At 31.9% G+C, this 23,976-nt stretch overlaps 1 protein-coding gene across 2 annotated transcripts; it reads left to right on the top strand.

The window, feature by feature from the left end:
• The first annotated feature begins 13,900 nt into the window (after positions 1-13,900).
• On the top strand, positions 13,901-23,733 carry LOC108992109 (KH domain-containing protein HEN4-like). Of its 2 annotated transcripts, none has more exons than XM_018966563.2 (10): positions 13,901-14,035; positions 14,902-15,621; positions 16,879-17,325; positions 17,447-17,701; positions 17,941-18,282; positions 18,872-18,951; positions 19,047-19,158; positions 21,792-21,948; positions 22,109-22,158; positions 23,350-23,733. In XM_018966563.2, the coding sequence occupies exons 2-8, from the start codon at positions 14,923-14,925 to the stop codon at positions 21,933-21,935; spliced, it is 2,079 nt and encodes a 692-aa protein (XP_018822108.1). In that variant the 5' UTR covers positions 13,901-14,035; positions 14,902-14,922; the 3' UTR covers positions 21,936-21,948; positions 22,109-22,158; positions 23,350-23,733. The 2 variants fall into 2 exon arrangements, with proteins under 2 accessions (XP_018822108.1, XP_018822109.1); XM_018966564.2 differs by having other exon boundaries at positions 13,907-14,035; positions 14,909-15,621.
• Positions 23,734-23,976: the final 243 nt, after the last annotated feature.

The following is a 23,976-nucleotide window of genomic DNA, read 5'->3' as shown; positions in this document are numbered from 1 at the left end:
TTGATAGAACCAACACACACAAACACATGTATATTCAGTCACTGTCCTACTTAAAAACAGCTAGGTAGCATAACATTCTGCATGATAAAATGTCGTCAACTCCTGGGGAAATTTTACTGGAAAAGTTATATATATATATATATATATATATTCACATGCAAAGTGTGTTTATATATATATACGCTCTTTTTGATGGATCACTATGAATTGTTCTTGTTACTTTCTCGGCTCGATCTCTCCCTTTCTTCATCAATACTTTCCATAAATTTTATCTGGGGAAGCTTTAGCTGATGCCAGTAAAGCAATCTAGCTAGCAACGATCTGCTCTACTTTCTTGTGATTATACGTACATAAATATATATATACACACACACACACACACATACATATATATATATATATATATATATATATTCCTGTTCCTGGTGTGGTGCATGTGCTTGCATCATGTATATGAGGCTATATTGTTTGGAAGTATACCCTCACCATTATTTGGCAAGTCATATTCACCTAGCTAGCTAGGTTCTGATTCTTCTGAAATTAGCATATATATGTCGCATTATAGAAAAAGGTGGAGAAAAAGAAGCTGGTGAAAAGAAGATCAAGACAAAAAACTTAAAAAAAAAAAAGAAAAAAAAAAGGATAAGCTGGATCAGCCTGTTTTATCTGCAACAATAAAGCCAACTTTGCCACCTCATTAACATGGATCTGCATATATATATGCATGCATGCATGGCACAGCTGATCATGTTCCCCATTTTTTTTTATTGTTTTGTTTTGCTTTTATTTGTTTTACACTACAGAAACATATACCATGTAAATTGAAGATCTTTCCAATAAAGAAGCACACACTTTCTAGATAAGTTTGGTATTCTTTTATAATTTGGTGGATTAGCTAGCTAGCTAGGGTTGGAAATAATTAAACTATTCGGGATATGGGTGGAGACATATAACATATATATATCTAACTTCTCGAGCATATTATATTCGGCCAGTTTCCAACAGATATCTGATCTGCACTGCCAAAGCCATTTACTTAATTAATCTATTTGTCATTCAAGTGGAGCATTATATATATATAGAGTAATTCTATATATAATCGTGAAGTACGTAAATACTGTATAATCGCTTTGAAAAAGAGTGAAATTTACTATTAAAAAATTAATTTTTTTCATGTGAGTTCCATGTTTTATTAACTTTTTTAAAGTAATTATGCGGCAGTTGCACAATTTACAATTACAAATATCTTTTCTCATACATACATATGTATATATATATATATATATATGTATGGTTTAAAGTGTTTTGCATGACTCAAACGTGCGTTCTTTATTCTACTCAATACTCAAGTGGATAAGGCCACACAAAGATGCAAGGCAAACTTTTCCATTGTTGTCTATCAATATTCTTCGAATCTCAGAAATTTTCTTTTGATAAAGGCAAATTATTCTACACGTTCTCGATAATTAAGCATGCTTGAACGAGAGTAGGAAGTGATTCTTTAGGAAGTAGTATTGGTTGTAATAGTACCCTATCTAGCTGCATCTTTGCTTTACTACTTTTTCTTTGGATTGAAAAGTGAAAGAAAAATTGGATGAGTGGAGCACAAAGAAAAAACTTTGATCATCATGTTTTTCACTCGGGCATTCCTCTTTATGATCTATAGCTCTTGCAGCAGGACGGGTACTGCAGTGGTGTAGTAGTACTACTACTTTCGACTAATGAGTATGACTCAAGTGAAAACCCACTACTCCTCCACAATGGCATACAGGTGGGATCCAAAAAAAGGAGAGCTTCCCATAGGACTAGAAATGGACATTTTGGAGTAATTGGTAATGACGAATATGCATTAATGATGGTGATTGAGGGGCCGGCCTGCATCCATCGGCCATGGATCGATTTTGGTTCTTAGTGCACATGACTGCTGATCTCAGGTCATAAGGCATAGTGATATCATGATTCTTATTTAATTTTCAAGAAACATGGAAATATAATAAACCAAAACCTCTCAGAGAGTCAAAACTACCAACTAAATACATATATATGGACGACACATTGGCAAATTGATCACAGTGTTTGTTCTTTGTTTTTTCTGCTCTTCTTGTGAACCCTGGTGTTGCTTTTGCAGAACCATGCACCTAAGTAAGCGCTTGTGTTGCTGGATTTCCACTAGCATTAAGAAATAAATAAAAAATCTCATACGTACGTATATGGTCATGTAATGTATAAAGCTCATGAAATAATAGCTAAACAACAAGGCCGTCTGGTAGAGCATTAGCATTGGATTTATTATTTTTATCTTCAAAATTTGATAAAAAGTACATATTTTTCATAAATCCAAAACCTCTCTATCCATAACCCCACATTAGATTAACCATTAGATTCATCAAAATAATAATATAATATTATTTCGTTAATAATAATATTTTTAATTTATTTTTTTCATATTTGACAATTACACTAACTATATGTTAATTAATAATTTAATTTAATATTTAAATTATTATTTCCTAACTTAAATATATTGTGGCTCAAAATTGGGAAACAATAATAAATAAAATAATGGTTATAGAGTGTGAATAGTGAGTTTTCAAATTTGAAGATGAAGATGAATGTACTGTAGCTAAAAGCTTGACATTTGAACATATGGTGAATCCAATGCCAAGATTTTAAAACCAAAATCATCAAATTTTGAAAATTGGACTCATTTGATGAGTCCAATGCTAATGCTCTTAGTCTGCCAGCTACCTCTTCACTCGGCTTTTCCAAGTAATGCCAATTTGTTCTGGGGAGGACAAGCCAGTGTAAATACAGTACTCTATATTTTTTTATTGTATATTTATTATAAAAAAAAAATGAGTTTTTATGACTATCTATTTATGAAAAAAAAAATTTGTGATTATAATAGCCTTATTTTAATTATATATAATCATTTTATTAAAAGTAACTAATTATAAATAAATAATTTTCTTATTGTGACCTTAACAAATTAACTTCCACAGTAATATGTTTGGTGAGTCAATCTCTCTCTCCATCAATTCCCAACATCCATGTTATCAAATACATTGATCCATTCATCCAGTGATCCAAGAATTGCCACGTCAATTATCTTAGTCCAGACATGCACTGAGCACTCAGATCCGAGTTACCCAACACGTGTATTATTTAAATGGGAGACCTAGGTCCGTTTGGATATATAAATATTTTTAAATTATCTTATTTCATCATTATAATTTTTTTAAATTTTTATATAAAATATAATAAATAATTTAACTTTTTTAAATTTTAAAATAATAATAATATTAAAAATTAATATTTTAATAATATTGTATTCAATTCATTTAAAATTATCTCATATTATCTTACTATTCAAACAAGTTCTTAGAGTGTCACTAATTGATCTATGACAAAACGATATTTTTTTCATCCTAAAAAGTCACTTTTAGGGACAAAATACTTTGTTCGTTCAAGAAAGTCCCAACAATTTGATTAACGTTCGAACAAAAGATGTGAAGTTCAAACTAGAGCTAAGCAAAAATCAGACAATCAGACAATCCGACTCCACACCGGATCCTCTCCGGAGTCGGAGTTTTTTCCCTATTGAAAATCGGAGTCGGAGTTGGAGTCGGAGTCATTGACGAACCAACTCCGACTCCGTTCCGATCCGCCTCCAACACTCCGCCTCCAATTTTATACATATTTTATAAAAATATGTGTTTTTTTATATATTAATCATTTAAATTTTATACAACTATATCTTATATAGTTAGTTAAACTCAATAATATACTAGTTAAATAATATATTTATACTATAATATATAGACTAAATTGACAAATAAATAATAATAGTTTAGTATGTGACTATATGTAAATATCATACTATTACAAATTTACAATATTACTACCATATTACATGTAAGTTGTAATACTAAATTACTAATGTATAAATATAATAACATGTAATACTAATATATATATAATAAACTATAAACACTAAGATGCATAGTAATATAAACATGTAATACTAATGGATAAACACTAATCTATAAATTTAGAATAACATATAATACTAATGTATAATAACTAAAGTATTATTCATATAAATTTTATATAACAATATCTTGTATTTAAAATATTTTTTGACTTAATAAATTATCAACATATTCCTTTTGATAAATATATTAGTAATACTAATATACATTAGTATATTAATTAGATTTATGGTCTAATACTAATACTATTAGTAATCCACTTTAAGTCTATATATAAATTACTATATAAATCACTATACTATTAATTACTAATATTATATTACTATATGATACTATTAACTATAGTGATATACTAGTATTAGTATACTAATACTATCAGTGATATAGTTAGTATAGTGATTTACACTAATAGTATTATATAGTTATACTAAATTAAAATCACTATAGCAAATACTAATGTATAGTTATGCTAATCACTATAACTAATACTAATACTAATATAGACTATAGTTATAACTTATAGTATTATACCTATACTTAATCACTATAACTTATACTAATATAGTTATACTAAATCACTATAACTAATACTAATATTTATACCTCTACTAAATCACTATAACTTATACTAATATATTATATAGTTATACTAAATCACTATAACTTATACTAATATAGTTACACTAAATCACTATAACTAATACTAATGTAGTTATCCTAATCACTATAACTATATATAGTATTAATATCACTATTAGTATAATATATAGTATTAATAATAACTAATACTAATATAACTATTAGTATAACTAATGTCACTACTAGTATAACTAATACTAATACTAATATACTAATACTACCAGTGTATTACTAATATTTATATATATTAATATATATATCAAGTATAAGAGATTAGAGATTTAATATATATATATATATATATATAATATTAAATCACTAACATACTAATAGTATGATACTATAGTATTAGTAATTATACTATAAGATATAATAATAGACTAATAGTATATTATAGTAATACTATATTATATATAAAACAGTAATACTATTTTTTGAATCTTCATTTCGTATACGGTGCCTTTTTTTTAATGTTCATATATAATAATGTATATCATATATTTTTTATGAATCTTCATATATATAGATATAATATATATAAAATTAAAAATAGATTCATAGTAATTCTAATAGTATACTATAGTAACTATACGGTGCTTTTTTTTTTTAATCTTCATTTCGTATACGGTGCCTTTGTTTATTATAGTGATTAGTTGGATGTAGATATGTAATTATGGATGATTGAAGTACATGTAAAAATAAGACTTTCTTTTTATTTTTAATTTTTGAATGCATGTTAGTATGTTACTTGTTTTATTTAGTTGTATTTTTGTTATAATAAAAAGTTTAATAAATTTAGATTTTAATTTTGAGAAAATTAAAAATTGAAAGCCAACAATTTTTTTAAAAAAAGTGGGTCAAATATGAAGTTAAAAAAAATAAAAAAAAAAAAGGTCCAAAAATCCGACTCCGCTCAGACAAGTCGGAGACGGAGGCGGAGGCAGAGCAGATTCTCTACATCTCAGAGTCGGAGGTCAAATTTGACCTTCAACAAAGTCGGAGTCGGAGGTTGGGCCCTCCGACTCCGAAGTGGTCGGTGCTCAGCCCTAGTTCGAACAAAAGAATTTGTAACGATAATAAATCGTCCCCAAATCGATTTACTATTCAAAATGATGGGACACTGTTTGAACTAGCATAAATTTCTATTCGAATGTATAATTGTAGTTCAAATGGACATTTTGGCAGAAGAATTGTATATAGTTTGGGCGTGAAGTATTAGACGCTATTGTAACTGAAATATTTCATTCGATTGTAAACAATGTTGGTCGAACGAAAACATTTGTTTCGAACTCACAATTACCATTTGAACTTATAGTGCTTTAGTTTTTTTAAATATAAAAACAAATCATGTATAAACATTTTTACATGATGCCCATTGTGTAAAATCATTAACTAGATAAAAAAATATATTAAAATATTTAACATGTCACAAAACAAAAGTTAATGTTTAGTAATTAATTTAGTCCATACCTAGAGTCCTAACAATCAGCTCTATCTCCTTCAGGGTTCGCGTGCTAAAGAAAATTTTCGCATTCGAATGGACAAGTCAGGGTTCGAATGCTTAAATAATATATTTGGACCTCCTATCCTTCTCGCCTCAACCGTTTTTAGAACATAAATACTGGAGAGAGAGAGAGAGAGAGAGAGAGAGAGAGAGAGAGAGAGAGAGAGAGAGAGAGAGAGAGAGAGAGAGAGAGAGAGAGAGAGAGAGCTCTTCCGACATCGCCCTTTGGATAGCAAATAGAGAGTGTGAGATAGAGAAACACCAAGAGGGAGAGATGAAGAGAGAGGCACGGTCTCTCTTAGAAAGAGAGAGACCAAGCGAGATAGAGAGATATTTGGTAGTTCTACAACTTTTTGTTGGACATTCTCCAAAGAACCATTGTGCGACAAATCTAAATAGAGGTAAAAGTTTCTCTCTCACTTCTTCCATTTATTATTGATTTAATATGTAAATTTATGTGATATATGCTTGCAACAATTTGTTGGGTACTTTATTTGATTCTTTTAGAGTGAGAGTGAGATTTGCTTGGGAAAAAGATGGATATACAGAGAGGGAGAGAGTTTATTGACCTACTAGAGAGAGTAAAGGGTGAGCGATGGAGTTTACTGACGCGTTAGAAAGAGAGAGCGTAAGCCATGCGTACCATAGGCATAGAGGAATTCCATTCACAACTTACTATTTGAATGGCCGATGAGGGTTCGAACCAACAAAATGTTATGTTCCAGAGATTTTAGGTGTGTGTTTGAATATCTTCTGCGTGTTTGTTGGGAATTAATGGATGTTGTGGATATAAACTATAAATTGTGGATTTATTATTTTGTATTTAATATTGCATATTGGGATTTAATCTATGTTGGGATTAAATAATGAATGTTGAAATTAACATGCATGTTGTGCTTTATAGTATAAAATGTTGCCACTATATATGTCACTTGAGATTTATTATATTATTTGTTAGAATAATTAAGTGTGTAAAGAACAAAAAATGTATATTTAGAATTCCACGTCACATTAAAGTTAAAAAGAGAACATTAATTATAATTAGTCAGGTGATTAAATACTAGTTATATCTCGCATAATTAGAATAAAATTACAAAAAATACTAATGTGGATGCCATGATAATAGTACTAAAAATTAATATTTTTATGATTATAACTAGAATACTATCTATAATTAATAAGACAAAAAATACTAGTTAGAAGTAGTCAAGGAAATATAAATGTTATAAAAATTAGAATTAGGCAATTGTCAACATAGTATAAGTGTTACTCCATCATATGAAAAAAAACACCATCTTCCTAATTTTCTCATAATTTAGAATATTAGTTAGTTTTAATTTGTTAATCAAATAAATACTAGTTATACTTGGTCAAGGAAGTAATAACCAGTTACAAAAATTATAATTAGAATAAAATAAAAGAAAATGCAATTGTTAGTCCATGATAAAAATAAATAAATACTATAAAATACTATTTTGATCACTATAATTAAATTACTAGTTCTAATTAGTTAATAACATCAACACACTAGTTTTAATTACTCAAGCAATTAGAAAATAATTGGAGTAAGATATAAACAACACAAATATTAGTCGATAATAAAAAAACCTTAGTCAGTTAAGTGTTATGTAATATGAGTTTGAACTTGCACTTAATTCAAATACTTTCAATGATAGAGTTTTTATCATTTTCAGCACACATAAATTGTCTCTAATCAACAACATTGATGTCTACGGAATGTTCTAACAAGACAGTCAGATTCATCGTCTGCATGCATAATGATGTCAGATGAAAGTTCAATTCTATATGAGTTCAATTATAACTCTTAAACGACGATCATCTTCTCTCCCGATTCACTTAAAGAATCAAACTAAACAATTTATTTGCCAAAATTTTCGGTCACGTTTAGAGTTCGAAGAGACTGTGTAATACAGTAACAATGAAAGCCCGATCACTTCTTCACAATAATTCTCCATTTATTTTCTGCAAGATGGGAAACTTATATAGACTTATTATCATTCGTGTTACAAGCTTATATAGACCTATTATCAGCCATTTTGTAAACTTGTAACACAGATGATAATAGGTCTATACAAGCTTCCGATCTTGCAGAGAATAAATAGAGAATTATCTTGAAGAAGTAATCGGACTTTCATTATTATTTCACTCCACAGTCTCTTTGACCCTGACAAGTGAAGTAACAATGAAAGCTATACATTTCTCAAGATCATTCCCCATACCTCTGCAAGATTGTAAGCTTATATAAGCTTATTATTATCAATCTTACAAGGTTACAAGGCAACTAATAATAAGTCTATACCAACTTTCTGTCTTGCACAGGTTGTATCGTAGGATGATCTTGAAGAAATGTCTCACTTTCATTGTTACTTCACTACACAATATCTCGAACCTAGACAAGTGAAGTAACAACGAAAGCTACACATTTCTTTAGGATAATTCTCTGTTCATTCTCAACAAGACTTGAATCTTGTATAAATTTATTATTATGTTTTACAACTTTACAAGATGACTAATAATAAGTCTATACCGGCTTCTTGTCTAGCAAACGTTCGAATGGAGAATTATGTTGAAGAAATGTGTAGCTTTCATTATTATTTTACTACACAATCTCTTAGATCTCAACAAATGTAGTAACAATGAGTGGACAATATTTAAAATTCGAGGAGTGATGGCTTGTCAATTTTGGCATATGAATGTTTAGATCGATTTTTTAAATTATTCGGGTAGAAATAGAAATATTATTTAAGAATAAATAAAATCTCATCGTACGAAACACAATTTTTTTCATAATATTGAAGAGCCAGTATACCAGATAATGCATTATTTTGTTATATTAATTCCATTTATTTTCCTTATTTGTTATACCATCAATCTAATTTTTCTTCTTATTGTAGGAGTCTTGTCGACTAAATAAATAGATAAAGTTTGAAGATCCACCATGGAGATGCAATTACAAATTCAATGCAAAGAAATGCAGATGATGTTCCAACATTTATTCCTTCAGTTCCATTCCACACATTTTGTAATTTTTTTTAATATTTTGTACCATGACCCTAACTTAGAGTTTGATTGTAGTCTCATAAAATTCTCATGAACAATTGTTAGATTATATATTATGTTTGAATTTCACGTTTACTGCATACTGTTTGAATGAAACTTCATTTGTTCAAACATGTACAATATTTTATGTTCGAAACGACCTGATTGCTATTCAAACAGTATAACATTAATATAGGATGTTCGAACGGTTACGATATTAGTTAGAACTACAAGTCATCATCCCTTTCAAACATGTATCTTTTTTATTTGGATGAACCTACTTCTATTCGAACATAAATATTTTGACTAAAATAAAGTTTGAACTATAACATAAATTGTTCGAATCACATACGACTCAATATTTGAATGGATCAAATCCATCTTTGAATTCTCATTCAAATGGGTATAACAAAGCATTCGAATGCTAATCACTCTTATTTGAACAATAATAGCGTTACCCAATTATGTTCGAACGAAAAGACAATACAACCGAACCATTTACGATCACATCGTCCGAACGATTATAATCTTTATTCGAATGTCCTTCGAATTAGGAACTTTCTTATTCAAACAATTCAAATTACTGTTTGAACTGTAACTACACACCTTCGAACCATATACGATCTCAACATTTGAACGAAAGTCAATCTTATTTGAACGGGCACGTCTTCAATATTTGAACAACCTCGCATATTCTTTGAACGCTTCTCAACCCATTTGAACGGGACTAAAATGTTAGAATACTAGCCTCATATCGTAATAGTAATAATATTCTATGTTTGAATGAAAGTTGGTCATTCGAATGCTTTTTAGGGACGAAATGCCTTCGTCCCAAAATATTTTGCCCCTCAAATAAACTTTGAAGGGGTTAGAAAAATTTTGTCCCAAAAGATATTTTCTAGGATGAAATTTTTTTTTTGTCTCAAAATGTGTTTTACGACAAACCTTTTAGGACGAATTAGGGACAATTTTTTCATCCCTAATTTTTGTTTGGGGCGAAATTCCATTCTTTTTTAACAAACTCTCAAAAGAGGATTTCTGTTGTAGTGTATAGAGTTAGAATTTAAATTCAAGATCTCTACTATAATATCAAATGAAATTACTGTCTACCCAACTTTAAAAGTCCCAACACCCACGCATATCCAAATGGTCGATTGATGATGAGAACACAATATCCCCAAATGGACCAAATAATGCAAACGTCATAGAGCAATTCCTCGCAAACGTGTGATGGAGAAATTGGACAAATGGTCCACATTGAGATGAGAAAGCAGAAGATTATTGAACAGTGACATAGACCCAGTTAGAAATATTGTTCATCGAGGGGCCTCGATCCTTTTTCTTTTTTCCATGGACTTTGAATTAATGCATATATGACATGGAGGCACCTAGCATGCAGCTAGTGTGTGTGTGGTCCATTCTTACACCTCTCCATCGACATTAATGTGTATATTAACCTGATCTATCTCTTCTTGATTCCTCCTCCGCCTCTCATTGTCTCCAAGATTTTTTCTGAAAATTATGTTCTTCCAATGGCTGTGAGTTGAGCTTGGTATCTAAGAAAGTGACGCATCCATATCATATATATACATATGTATATGTATATATTCCACAGCTCGAGCCACCATCATGTGATTTAGTCCATATATTTCTGCCCCTAAATATATATATGAGGACTGTTACATCTATAAAAAAATTACATAAAAATAATTCTACAAACTGACGTGGATTTATCTGATTCGTTAGATCTATTTTTCAATAAAAATAACTTTATAATCTGATGAACCACATCAAGCCACGTCAAGTTGTAAAATTATTTTTGTATAATCTTTTTATAGTTAGAGTATTTCCCAATATATATATATATATATGTGCGTGTGTATATGTTACATGTGCTTATTTTGTTCTTGTGTTGTGAAGAGGGGCCAGACTCCAAAGGGTAACATCCAGTACATGACTACACACTTTCCAATATTAAGTTATATTATTCTTGTTTGACTTTAGGTTAATGCACCGTTGCTTTTGAGCCATATGTATTTTTTAAATAAGAGGGAAGGAATTTTCAATTTTATTGATAACTCGTCTCTTATGATAGAGTAATACATTTTACAAAACGGGAGGAACATTGGGGGTTGCATAAATCCCCGAAACCAAAGCCCCGTGAAAACTATATATTCTAAGAAATTAATCCATGTAATAATTGTTTCAAACTATCTATCATAATATAAAAGTATAAAATTAGTGTCTAAAGTGAGGAAGTTGTACTTTATCCAAAACATATATGCCGTTTTGGTAAGTGAACAATTAAGTAAAGGCCTCATTTGAATAAAGAAACACTCTCAACTTATATCATCGCATCTCATCTTAATATAACGATTTTTTTAAAATTTTATATAAAATATAATAAAAAATTTATTTTTTTCAAATCTTAAAATAATAATAATATTAAAAATAATATTCTAATAATATTTTATTCAATTTATCTAAAATAATATCATCTCATCTCATCTTACTATTCAAACGAACTCTAAAAAAAAGTATTGATACTAACAACTCCTAAATTTGCTAAAATATCAGTCAAGCAGATTTTTGAATTAATATATTCTTGCAATTGATCTTTTCTTCTTGCGTGGGAGGAACAATAGGCAGCGAGAAGAGAATTATTTATGATGAAAATAATATTTAGCCAGTTCCAGATTTGGCCAGTGAATAAATCTTAGACTAAAATTATTGTTCATTTTTTGAATCTATTATGGTAAATTTTTATGCAATCTACCTAAATTTTGATCAAAATTTGGCTAAGTTGATTTCACGATTAGTGCTCTAACAACTCCTAAATTTGCTAAAATATCGGCCAAGTAGACATGATTTTTTAATTAATATATTCTTGTGATCGATCTAAAAGTGAAACAAAATGTCGAAGTAAAAGCTACTGAACATGAATTTTTTTTCAAATAATCATTTAAGCAATACAAATTAAAAATCATATAAATTAAATTGGATAGCTCAAAAAATAAACAAAACGAAGCTAGTTTATTTTGGGTTTCAGGGAATAAAATCAACAAAACTCCCATATATTTCTTCAGTTTTTTTTTTTTTAAATGGCTGGCCAGGTTGGAATTTTTTTTTTTTTTTTATAAGATCTTGGGGAGGCCAATAAAAGTATTTTCATGTTTTAAGAAAAATAAAATCCAAAACTTTTAAGGGAAGTCTCGTTTGCTTTCATAATCATTCTCATCTTATCTAATCGTTATAATTTTTTTAAATTCTCACATAAAATAAAATAAATAATTTAACTTTTTCAAATCAAAAAATAAAAATAATATTAAAAAATATATTCTAATAATATTTTATTTAATTTTTAATTTTTATTTCAATTCATCTCATTTTATCTCATTTGTAAAAATAAACGAGACCAAATGAACTTACAAGTTTTAGCTCTCGAGATTTTTTTTTTTTTTTTTTTTTTTAATGATTGACATTTAACAGAAGAAAGATAAATGGCTCTCATATGAATACTTGTATGGATTAATATAGACCAGACTCCAAAGGCAGAGCTCAATTCAATCCTTTGAAATTAAAGCCCGGCCCGTCTAGCTTAACCTTTGCCCAGATCAACTTTCATCTCCTGCTCGGTTACCCCAGCCATATAAGTAGTGTCTGCAGAGCAATATCCATGGTGTTGCCCAAAAACAAGCTGCCATGAAGGGTGGCTCTCAGGACCGCCACCCTGCGAGCCTGCCATTGCGGCGTCACCTCCGTGGCCGCCAGTTTCTAATGACCATTAAAACATCTAAAACCTAGCAAGAACTCCAAAACAAAAATTAAATTTTGTCGTATACATGTATTCAACTTACTTAGTAAAAGAATTTTTTTTAGTAAGTAAAAGGAAAAGAGAAATAATATTTACAGTCTTAAAATATGTAAATCTTGTATATTCTCTTTCAAAAAGGTGGTTAAATGTGTGACTTATATGAAAAAATCATTTTTTTAATAGTCGATCGCCCTTTTTTCTAAAGGAGTGCACTACGTACCTAGGATTATATCTGGTATTATTCTAAATAAAATGATGTAGCCATTAGGCTTTTGTTTATATTTAATTACATGAGCTCTTTTATTCATCATTCCTATATCACATACTACATTTGTTTTTTTTTTTTTCTTACTAAATTAAATAAATTCGTCTACGCATCATTCATATATTACATATTGATAAGAAAAAAAAAATTATATTTAGTGTGTAGTATAAAGATGATGAATAGAATTTCTTTTAATTACATTAATACGCAAATAATACAATGCAATTCATTGTTCTTTTAATCTTCAAACTTTTAACATGAATTGTAACATTGACTAATTAAAATTTATTTATTAATTTATGCTAATCTTCTAATAATGTGATATTATATTAAAACAACGAAAAATTATGAATAAAAAGATAATAAATAGTCATATTTATAAGGAGATTAAACATTAAAATTATATGATAAGAGTGTTTGGATCGAGAATGATAGTTATGCAAAATTGATTTTTATTTTTAATAGTGTCATATTTATATTTATGATTATAAAATGAGTTGAAAGTGTATTATTATTTTATATAGATTTTCTTTAAACTGAAAATAGTATTTGAAAAAAATAAGAACCGGGTCGAACTTGTCCGACCCGTATATCGATAAAATAACCTTAACACGTTAGGGATTTTCATTTCCCTGCCTTTTCTTCGTTGTGCAGAGCTATTCAATTTCCAAGCGACCAAAGAAGAAGACGCAGCCCAGAAGTTCCATCCACAAATACGAGAAACGGATTCTGTTTGATTCCTCGGAATCACATATACTCCTGTGAGTGACTTATTTTTCTAGCTCCGGATATTGTCGTTCCTTTCCATTTTCTCTCTCTGTGTCTGTTCAAGTAGAAGTTCGTATCGGTTCTGTTGCTGATAAATAGAGAGAGAAAGAGGAGGAAATGGGGTTTTGAATGTATTGGATAATGCTGTCTTGGTTTGGGTAATAGTGGGAAGCTGACCCCACTGAAGCCCATGTCGAGGTTTATGTCTCCTTGTGCTTCATTGATAGTTATAATAATCATAGTGATATCATTTTCTTATGGTATGAGATTTCCACATTTTCCTCTATTTTCTTGGCAACCATACGGAGGTTTCGTGATTGTCTACTAATTCCTTCCTTTTTTTCCTAAGCAATTTACGAATTCTTTTTAATTGTTTGTGTCATTGCTTTCTTTATTTCAACTTCTTCCTAAGCTATTATCCGTTTCTGTTTAAAATGTGAGCAATAGTTAGAAAGTAAGCGTCGTAACTTAATTTATACAAGTAATTAACTAATTAGATTGTAAGATATACTGATAATTTTCTTAGATTAAGTGTTTGGACATATCTTTGTAGGTTCATTTTGTGTATGCTGGCTCTTTTTCCGTACATTTCCCAAACAGGAAATAGTTTTCGTGTATTCCTATTCAGATGGCTGGTGAAATAATATTTTTCATTTAGAAGTAACATATTGCTGATTAATATATGGACTTCACGTTTTTTACTTATAAATATATATATATATATATATATATATATGGACTTCACGATATCTGCTTTGGAAAATCAATGTTTCTCGATTTTTTTTTTTTGTTGGTTATCCTTTTATTTTTCTTTTCATTTGTTTTTCCGTTTATATTATTGATTGGCTACAAATTGCAGCGAACAGATTTGATAGTAGATATGTCTGTTCCATTGACACCTTCTAAAAGACCGCATGACCGGAACCTTACAGAGCCGATTGGAAAAGGAAAGTGGCAGAAGGTACAGAATCAACCCTTTAAATCCTCTCTTGGAAGTGCTGTCTTCCGTTTGTTATGTCCTGCTTTCAAAACCGGTGGCGTTATTGGAAAGGGGGGCACCATCATATCTGAAATTCGACAACAAACTGGGGCAAAGGTCAGAGTTGAGGATACTGTACCTGGTTGTGATGAGAGGGTAGTTTTTATCTCAGGTTCTGATAAAGAGACTGAGGTGGCTACTGACTTGAGCCAGGAGGATGGTGGTGAAGAGACAAACAAGGATAAAGAGAAAAATGATGAACTGGAACAGAGTCAGAACAATGAAGATAAAGAGTCTGATACTGTGGGAGATTCTAAATCTGATAAGGGAACTTCATCCGTGCAAAAGGCCCTTTTACTTGTTTTTGAGAGAATAATAGAAGGAGAAACAGAGGCAGGTGGAGGGGAGGAAGACACTCAAGACAGCAGTAAGTCTTCAATTGTTTTGAGGTTACTCGTGTTTTCCAGTCAAGTAGGCTGCCTTTTGGGAAAGGGTGGCAGTGTAATCAAGCAGATGTCATCTGAAAGCGGGGCACAAATACGGATCCTTCCCAGAGACAAACTTCCTCTGTGTGCATCAGTTACTGATGAATTAGTTCAGGTAGTTTTGGATGATATTATTGTTATTTAGTATATTTTTTTTGGGCTATGCCTAATTACTTGTTCTACTAAAATTTTATGTTACTTATTAAAAATAAATTTAGTATATTTTAATGGGTGACCAGGGGTATTTAACTTTCTCATCTACATTTTATAAGTTTAGCTAATTCTACTTTTAATTGGTTTTTTGCTATTTGTTTTTATGATCGGTAGTTTTCTGCTATTTGTCAATTCAACTTTATATTGTTATGCTTTTACCTGAAGTTGGGGAGGTTTTCATGATGCCCTATAGTTTTTTTTATCGTTTTGTTTAGTTGACAGAATGGACATGTTAGGCCTTTAAGCTCCAGTGGTGATTTACTGCAATATATATCTTCTTGAAGCCCTAGTTTTGCCTAAATTTTGACAAACTCAAATAAATAGTGGAGAGCTGACAATCTTGTTCAGAAAATCTTTTGGCCTTTGGGAGGTTAAGCAGTAATATAAATCCAATATGTAATACTATCTGTCCTGTTAAATCCTTGGTTATTTTTTGCTGACTGCAGGCGCTTTTTGGCTGTAGCAGAAGAGTTTGCAGCTTTATTTGCATTTGTCTGCTTGAAAAGCATATCCAACTTTATCAATATAAAAAATAACAGCTATGATTTCCAGATTACATATATTCTTATATTGGAAATACTTTAGCCACAAAGGGATTATACAATAATAAACCCACAAACTAACGTGGCTTAATATGGTATGTCAAATTGTAAAGTTACTTTTATTGTTGAGTAGATCTAATAAATCCCATAAAGCCAATTCAGTTTGTGAGTTTACTTTTGTGTAATTTCTTTGTGTCAATAGTTGTTCTCTTCTTATATGTGGGAAGGGGACATATCTCATGGATTGTTCTTACCAGATCTATATGGTAAACCAAAAGGAAGGACAGCCTTGAAATAAAAACTGAAAATCACATTCTTTAAGAAGTAGTTGTCAACTCTGTAGATTTGTTCTAATTGTTCAGTCATCCCTTTATGAGTAGCAAACCATCATTGACACCTTGCATCTTCATTACTTTTTTGTCTAATTCCTAAATACTGCTTAGTGAATTTGGAGGACTTCTAGAAATCCAAGTTTAACAGTAGCAGCCATGGATACTGCCTTGGTGCTTGGAAATAAGTCCACATTTGGGGTTTATTTCTAGGCAATTTTGTCTTGTTTGAATGTAATTGATGCTTGAGATCTTATTTGTCCCATGTATTCTCTAAACTCACTGCAGATAAGTGGGGAAGCTGATGCAGTTAGGAAAGCTCTTCAATCTGTTTCTCAGCAGCTTTTGGAGAATCCGCCTAAGGATCATGACCCTTCCCCTGTCAGCTCTTCAGGGCCTCCAGCACATTCATTTGGCCATCAACCTCCAAGGCCTGATGTACATCCACCACCTAACCGATCTTTTGCTTCTGGACCACGTGATGTTTCTGACTATCATTCTGCGGTTCCACCTCTGTTTGCTAAATATCATGAAAGTGGTATCCCTGGTCGAATGAAACCTTCACAGGATATGCTAACCTTCCGATTAATGTGCCATAATGAAAGAGTAGGAGGCGTGATTGGAAAGGGAGGAGCAATAATAAAGACACTTAAGCAGGAGACAGGGTGTGAGATCAAAGTAATGGAAGCTGTGTCTGATTCAGAGGATCGTGTTATTGTCATATCTGGTCCAGTGGTATGGTTAAGCCTGATAATATATCATAACATTTTATATCTTTATTTCCTCTTGCTGAATCTTTCCTCTTATCACTTCATGGGCAAAGTTTTAGTAGTGCTGACCACACAAACTATTGCAGCACCCGGATGATAGGATATCAGCCGTGCAAGATGCTGTTCTTCGAGTTCAGACAAGAATAGTGAGGGCTATTCCGGATGATAAGGATCAGGGTGTCTTGGCGAGGCTTCTTGTTTCCTCAAATCAAATTGGCTGTCTCCTTGGCAAGGGTGGTTCCATCATTGCCGAAATGAGGAAGTTATCCCGGGCACATATTCGCATATTGGGGAAGGAACAGATTCCGAAGTGTGCCTCAGAAGATGAAGAAGTAGTTCAGGTGTGTTTGCGTGTATTCCATTGAGCGAGGTTGGACCCTTGAAAACCTATCAAGGTGTTTTGTTATGGCACATCATTCATTTGAAATTTATCATAATTTGTTTTTTGACGTATGATCAATTACACAGAGATGTTGATAAAGTATTTAAATTTTCCAAAGGGCATTCTAAGAACCTATTGTTTTTCTGGTTATTTTTGCGCTTATTATGCTCATTGCTCATGCTGTTTTTGCTTTGACAGATAAATGGAGAATTTGAAGCAGTTCAAGAGGCTCTTTTGCAAATAACAACTAGGTTGCGCCATCATTTTTTTCGTGATGCCTTTCCATCTATTAATTATTCTTCAAATCCTGCATTTGTGGATCAAGTGTCTCCTTTCCCTTCATATATGGGAAGGAGGGAACTCTCGCCTCCAGGAATGTATTCTAATCTAGGCCCATCATTCCACAAGTTTGATGCCGTTGGTGGTGCACCTCCGCATGGTGGTTTTCATCTCCATGATGATCGTTCACCCTTCATGCACAATATGCATCGGCTTGGTGGCCCCCCTTATATATCCGAACGAAAGCCATGGGGTCCTCAGGTATTGAACTACTATGATTGTGTTTTTTCAAAAGAATTGCTTACAAGTTTTTTCTGGCTGTAAATTTGAATTTTTGTTTTTTTTTCATAAGTAAATTTCTATAACTCGCTTCTGGTACTGTTTCTTAAGGTTCGGCAGCATTAGCTTTTACACTTCTTGTGTATGAAGCGAAGCACTATGCTTTAGTTAAAAGAGCAATAGATACTAAAGAATCTTACCACCCATGTACTAACCAACCAACCAAAACAAAAAGCAGCTCTATTCTAACGATCCAAGGAAATCAAAAGCCGCATCTGGGCTTACACCCCAAAAGGATTAGTCAATATTACAATTGGAGCATGCATAGGTGATGCTCTTGTATATGTCCCATGTTCTAGGGCTCTTGCCTATTCTTATGATCAATAAAATTTTGTTTACCGATCAAAAAAATGTTACAATTGGAGTATCTTGGAATCATAATAAAGGGTTTGAACTTCTCATTCCCAAATAATGTGGGATCTCATTTACCCCCTTTCTTTACACAATCACATAGTCTGAGACTTCTATGTAATTTGATAATTCCTTATTCTATTCCTTAACTGGTTTGTAGGGACTAATTGAAGGTGGTGGCCCCATAGGCTTTCCAGAATTTGCTGGAGGCCCCCAAAAAAGATTTATGGGTTTTGGCGGGTATGTACATTGTACCCTTTTTTCCAAAGTTTTGTTTTAATTATTGTCTTACATTTTAGTTTTTGGTTTCTTATTGCATTTGTTTATCAATTTAGAGGAAGCCAACCAGCTATTATAACAAGCACAACTCTTGAAGTTGTTGTTCCTAGTTCTCTTGTTCCAACAATTTATGGAGAAGACGGTGAATGTTTGAGGCAAATTCGTCAGGTCCATTCTTTTGTCTGATAATTTATTTCTAGATTAGATTTATGTGATCAAACTTTATGCTTCTTGGTGAAACACATTTTTTTTTTTAATAAGAGGTAAATTTTATTGATACGAATGAAATAGACATAGCTCGTGTACATAGGAAATATACAAAACAACACCTAAATACATTCTAGGATCAATAGATTAAAGACAGGAAATCGTGAGCATTGTTTCCATTAAGCACAATGGCTGAAAACCAAAGCAATAAAGTGTGTACAAAAAAATTCTGAAGCTCCGTCATTGTGCGCTTGCTATCTTCAAAGCACCACTCATTCCTTTCCGACCAAATACACCACATAATGCACAACGAAACCATCTTCCACACTGCCGCCACTTAAGGACAGCCTTGAATCTCCTTCCAAAAAGCCAATAGATCAACCACCCTCAATGGCATTATCCACCCAACATCAACTCTTCTAAAGATCTCATTCTACAACATTCTTGTCACCTCACAATGCAATAATAGATGATCCACTGATTCTCCCTGCTTTCAAATAACACCAATCCATCATCCCAATGAGCCCCTTCTTCCTCAAATTGTCCGTAGATCCTCCCAAGAGTAGCAGTCTATACGAAGAAAGCTACTTTAGAAGGCACTCGGAACCTCCAAATATTCTTCCAAGGGAAGGGATCACTACCTTGTGATACTATTTTATAATACGCCTGTACACTTCTTGCTGCCATTGGATCTCCACTGCATCCTACCCCCTTGTGCTATAGTGTTTCCCATGGAGTATATCAACCTGAAAAATTCTGAAACAGTGTGCAATTTCCAATCATGAATATCTCTATTAAATAGGACATTCCATTGGTGAGAACAATGGGAAAATATCGGCAAATCCACCACAGTAGTCTCCATGTTAGTTGCAATATGATAGAGAGCTGGAAATACCCTATCAAGAGCGCGATCTCCACATCAAACATCATGCCAAAACCTAATTCTGGTATCTTCTCTAGCCACAAAATGGATATGATTTTCGAAACTCTGCCATCCTCTCCTATTAAATTTCCGTAAGCCCACGCCATAACCCCCCTTCATTGGAACACTAGCCCCCCAAGCACTTCCGTATCTAAAGTCAATAATTTCCTTCCACAGCGAATTCCCCTCCAAGTGGTATCTCCATAACCATTTCCCCAACACAACTTTATTGAAAATCCTCAAGTTGCATACTCCCAGGCCACCATTAGTAATTGGCGAACAAACTTTATTCCAGTTAACAAGATGGAATTTTGTTTCCTCCTCCACTCCCACATAAAAGCCCAAAATAATTTCTCAACTTTATTCACCACCCCTGCATGCAAAGGAAATAGAGATAAAAAATAGGTGGGGAGGTTAGTTATCGTGCTCTTAATCCATGTGAGTCGACCCCCTTTCGATACATACAACTGTTTCCAACCGGCCAACCTTTTATCTACTTTCTCCACAACCCCATCCCACATAGCTCTAACCTTGAAAGTCACCCCCAACGGAGGCCCAAATATTTCATAGGCAAATAAGACACTTTACAATCCAGAAGGCTCGCTAGGCTATTGGTGAAACACACATTTATGATGTAGAATTCCCTTTATGCAAGGTGAGTAGGAACCCCGCTATGGATGCAAATCGGTCGGTTTGGTGATGGACCATCATTTTTTCGGATCGAACACCCATAGGGACTGGAGTGGTAGCTATCGGTCTGGCCTAATTAATTTTTTATTTTTATTTTTTTAAATCAATTAATAAAAAAAATTTATTTAAAATATTAAATTAAAATTAAGTGACTTATTAATGTAGATTATGTAACTAACTCAATAAAAAAATATTTTATATGGTCAATGATAATAAATTAGATGAAAATTACATTATTAATTTATATAATTACTATATAATTAGCTAAGCTAATTGATATTATATATTAGTTAATTTATAAAATATTAACAAGTGTTAATAACATATTTAAAATTTTATATTGTTAATGATGATAGGTTAGATGAAAATTACATAATAAATTGTACAATTATTATATAAATAATATATATAAAATATATTTATTATTTTTATTTTTATCTTTATTTAGAGGACCGAAACTTTTCAGTCCTCTAAAACATGGACCGAGACCGACCAATCTCAGTCTTGATCCGGACCGAAACGACTGGTCCAATCTGTTTCTTCGATCCAGACCGACCGTTTATCACCCCTAAACCCTACTAATATGTACGGAAAAAATCATGTCATTTAGCATGTTCTGGATGTATTTTGTGTCCCAATTGTACCAATCCACTAGCCGTGATTAATTTTCTTGCCTTTAAACAACTTGCACACACATGATGTAACAGGGTAATGATTATGATACACCTACAACTATTTTACAACCCATTTTACAATCAACCAATGCAATCATGCCACTTCACTAAAAATGAATTTCAATTTTACAACTGTCCTTCATTTCATAGAGTTGTAAGATAGTTGTAAGATAGTTGTAAAATAGTTTATTTTTATTTTTATTTTTTATAAGTAAGATGTAAAATAGTTGTAAGTTGATCATTTTCCTAACAATAATAGTTGTCTATTAATAGCTTTATCAACTTCAATATGGTCATCACTGTTTCAGATCTCTGATGCCAAAATTACAATTACGGATCCAAAGCATGGAGCAGTGGAAACCATGATTATAATCTCTGGAACACCCGAACAAACCCATGCAGCACAAAGTCTTATTCAAGCATTTGTAATGAGTGAGACTGAGACCAGTTGATCTCTTCATTAAGGTAGGAATGCTGATGAGCTATCCATATGCTCATCAGCAGATTATGTAGCACATATGTTGTAAAAGTACTTTTTAAAATTTCTTCCGTTTTTTTATAATTCGCTGAAAAGCTCTGATGCATGACGCTTAACATATCTTAATTCAACTTGATGGTAATGCAGTTAGAGGATCTTGAAGATTGGAGTAGTCAGAGTTCTAATATAGCTGTTCTGTGAGTATACTGAAACTTCAATGACTTAACAAGAAACATATGAATCTTTGCAGACCCATAACTCTTTGTTGAAATCATGCTTTTTTAATCTCACCTTAAGGTATTTACTTATGTGAAAAGCATACCTTCTCTATTTCACTGGAAGATATAATGAGCCATTTGAACTGTACCTTTGATGCCCATTAAAGACTTTTGCTCTTTTTTTGTCCGTGCTAGTGAGTATATCCTTTTGTGCACTTCTTGTGTACTAAGGTTGTGCCCCTCTGTGCTTCCAATAATGTTGCATTTCTTCTATATATATATGTGTGTGTGTGTGTGTGTATGTATATATATATATAATGAATAGTCTAGATGAAGCAAATGCTTTTTATTGTGTATTTGCTGTTGTAAGTTAGGCAAATGTGTGCCATGCGCATTTGTAATATTGGCAACACAATTTTTCCTACGTATTTCAGATAAATTCTTCACTGGGATGTTAATTATATTATCTTTTAAGTTTCCTGATGCAATTTGGTAAAATTAAAAAGCATATAATTTGTTTAAATGATATTTGTTTCTCTTTTTCCCCCTAACGCAGTTGCAGTCCTTAATGGTTATTACTGAAAAAAAAGGCCCTTCTCTCTCTCTCTCATGAAGGCTTTTTTTTTTTTTTTTGTTTATATGTAGTCGTGCAGTTACATTTGGTTGCGCAGAGCATGCAACTAGGGCTGCTCTGTATTTTGTGAGAATGTTTTGTATGTTTAATTTGTTTGTGTAATAGTTTTCCATATACAATGACAATTAAAAACATCTATTCATGAATTTGCCATCAGTAGTGGCAGAAAATCTGTATCAACTCTATTTTTGGTGATATTTTTTTTTATAAACAGAATTGGAGGGGGTAATCTTTATTGCTGATGGGTTTTTCTCTGTTTTGGATGTACGCGATTGTCAAACCTAGTAAATTCTTGTGTGCGTCCAGTCTTTTATTCTTAATATGTGATTTTCATAATAGGTTAACTTTGCCAATTATAAAAATCTATAGAATTTCTAATGCTCACATTCAGTTTGTTCATAATTTTCTTTTGGAGTCGCCGATCAATAAAAAAAATCTCTTTTGGATTTTCCTCATTCCTTTCATTTGTATCCCTTCTCTTCACGCTCATGGTATTTCTATGATTGTAGTTAGTGAAAAGCTACTTCTGGATGCAGGTACATGGTACCTTTTATTTGATTTTTTCTTTTATGATTCCGGATGGATGATGGAAGTTGGAACCATTACAATATGGTTGCTGATTGCAAATATATGTGCTGGGGAACCATTTAGGTCATGATTATATGGCAAATGTAAAAGCAAACATGCAGCAGCAAAGTGAACATGTAATCTTCGGAAGATATGGTACTCCTTTTTGCAAATGAAGATATGCTAGTTTGTAGCAAAATTCTTCAGCTTTTGGAATGTATTATTCTTGAACTGCATGAAATTTTCTCTAGATATCGTGTGGATTAGTAGATTCATGTGAACTCTGATGAGTTATGTAGGCTAGTTTCTAGTGGAATCGATGATTATTAATCATTTCATCGTTTATGATTGCACCGAGGGTTATGATATCTCTCTTGAAAATCAACCTAAATCGTTTGCGGGTTGTCTAGACTCCTAACCGAAAGCAGCAGCAATGTGGTGGCAGTGTGTCAGGTTGGGGGTCGAGGATTCGAGTCTCCTTGGGTGTGTGAATAAATTTATTAAGATAGCAATGTTCTTACAGGTACAAAAGTTCATGTACATGTTTTACAAGATTAAAAGAAAAATGCCCACTTCACCTCTTGAGTAAAATGCTA

This window comes from Juglans regia, chromosome 6 (assembly GCF_001411555.2).
Source record: "Juglans regia cultivar Chandler chromosome 6, Walnut 2.0, whole genome shotgun sequence".
In the NCBI taxonomy this organism is placed as follows: Eukaryota; Viridiplantae; Streptophyta; class Magnoliopsida; order Fagales; family Juglandaceae; genus Juglans; species Juglans regia.
Note: the sequence above shows the minus strand (reverse complement) of the source record. Positions and strands in the feature narration are given on the sequence as shown.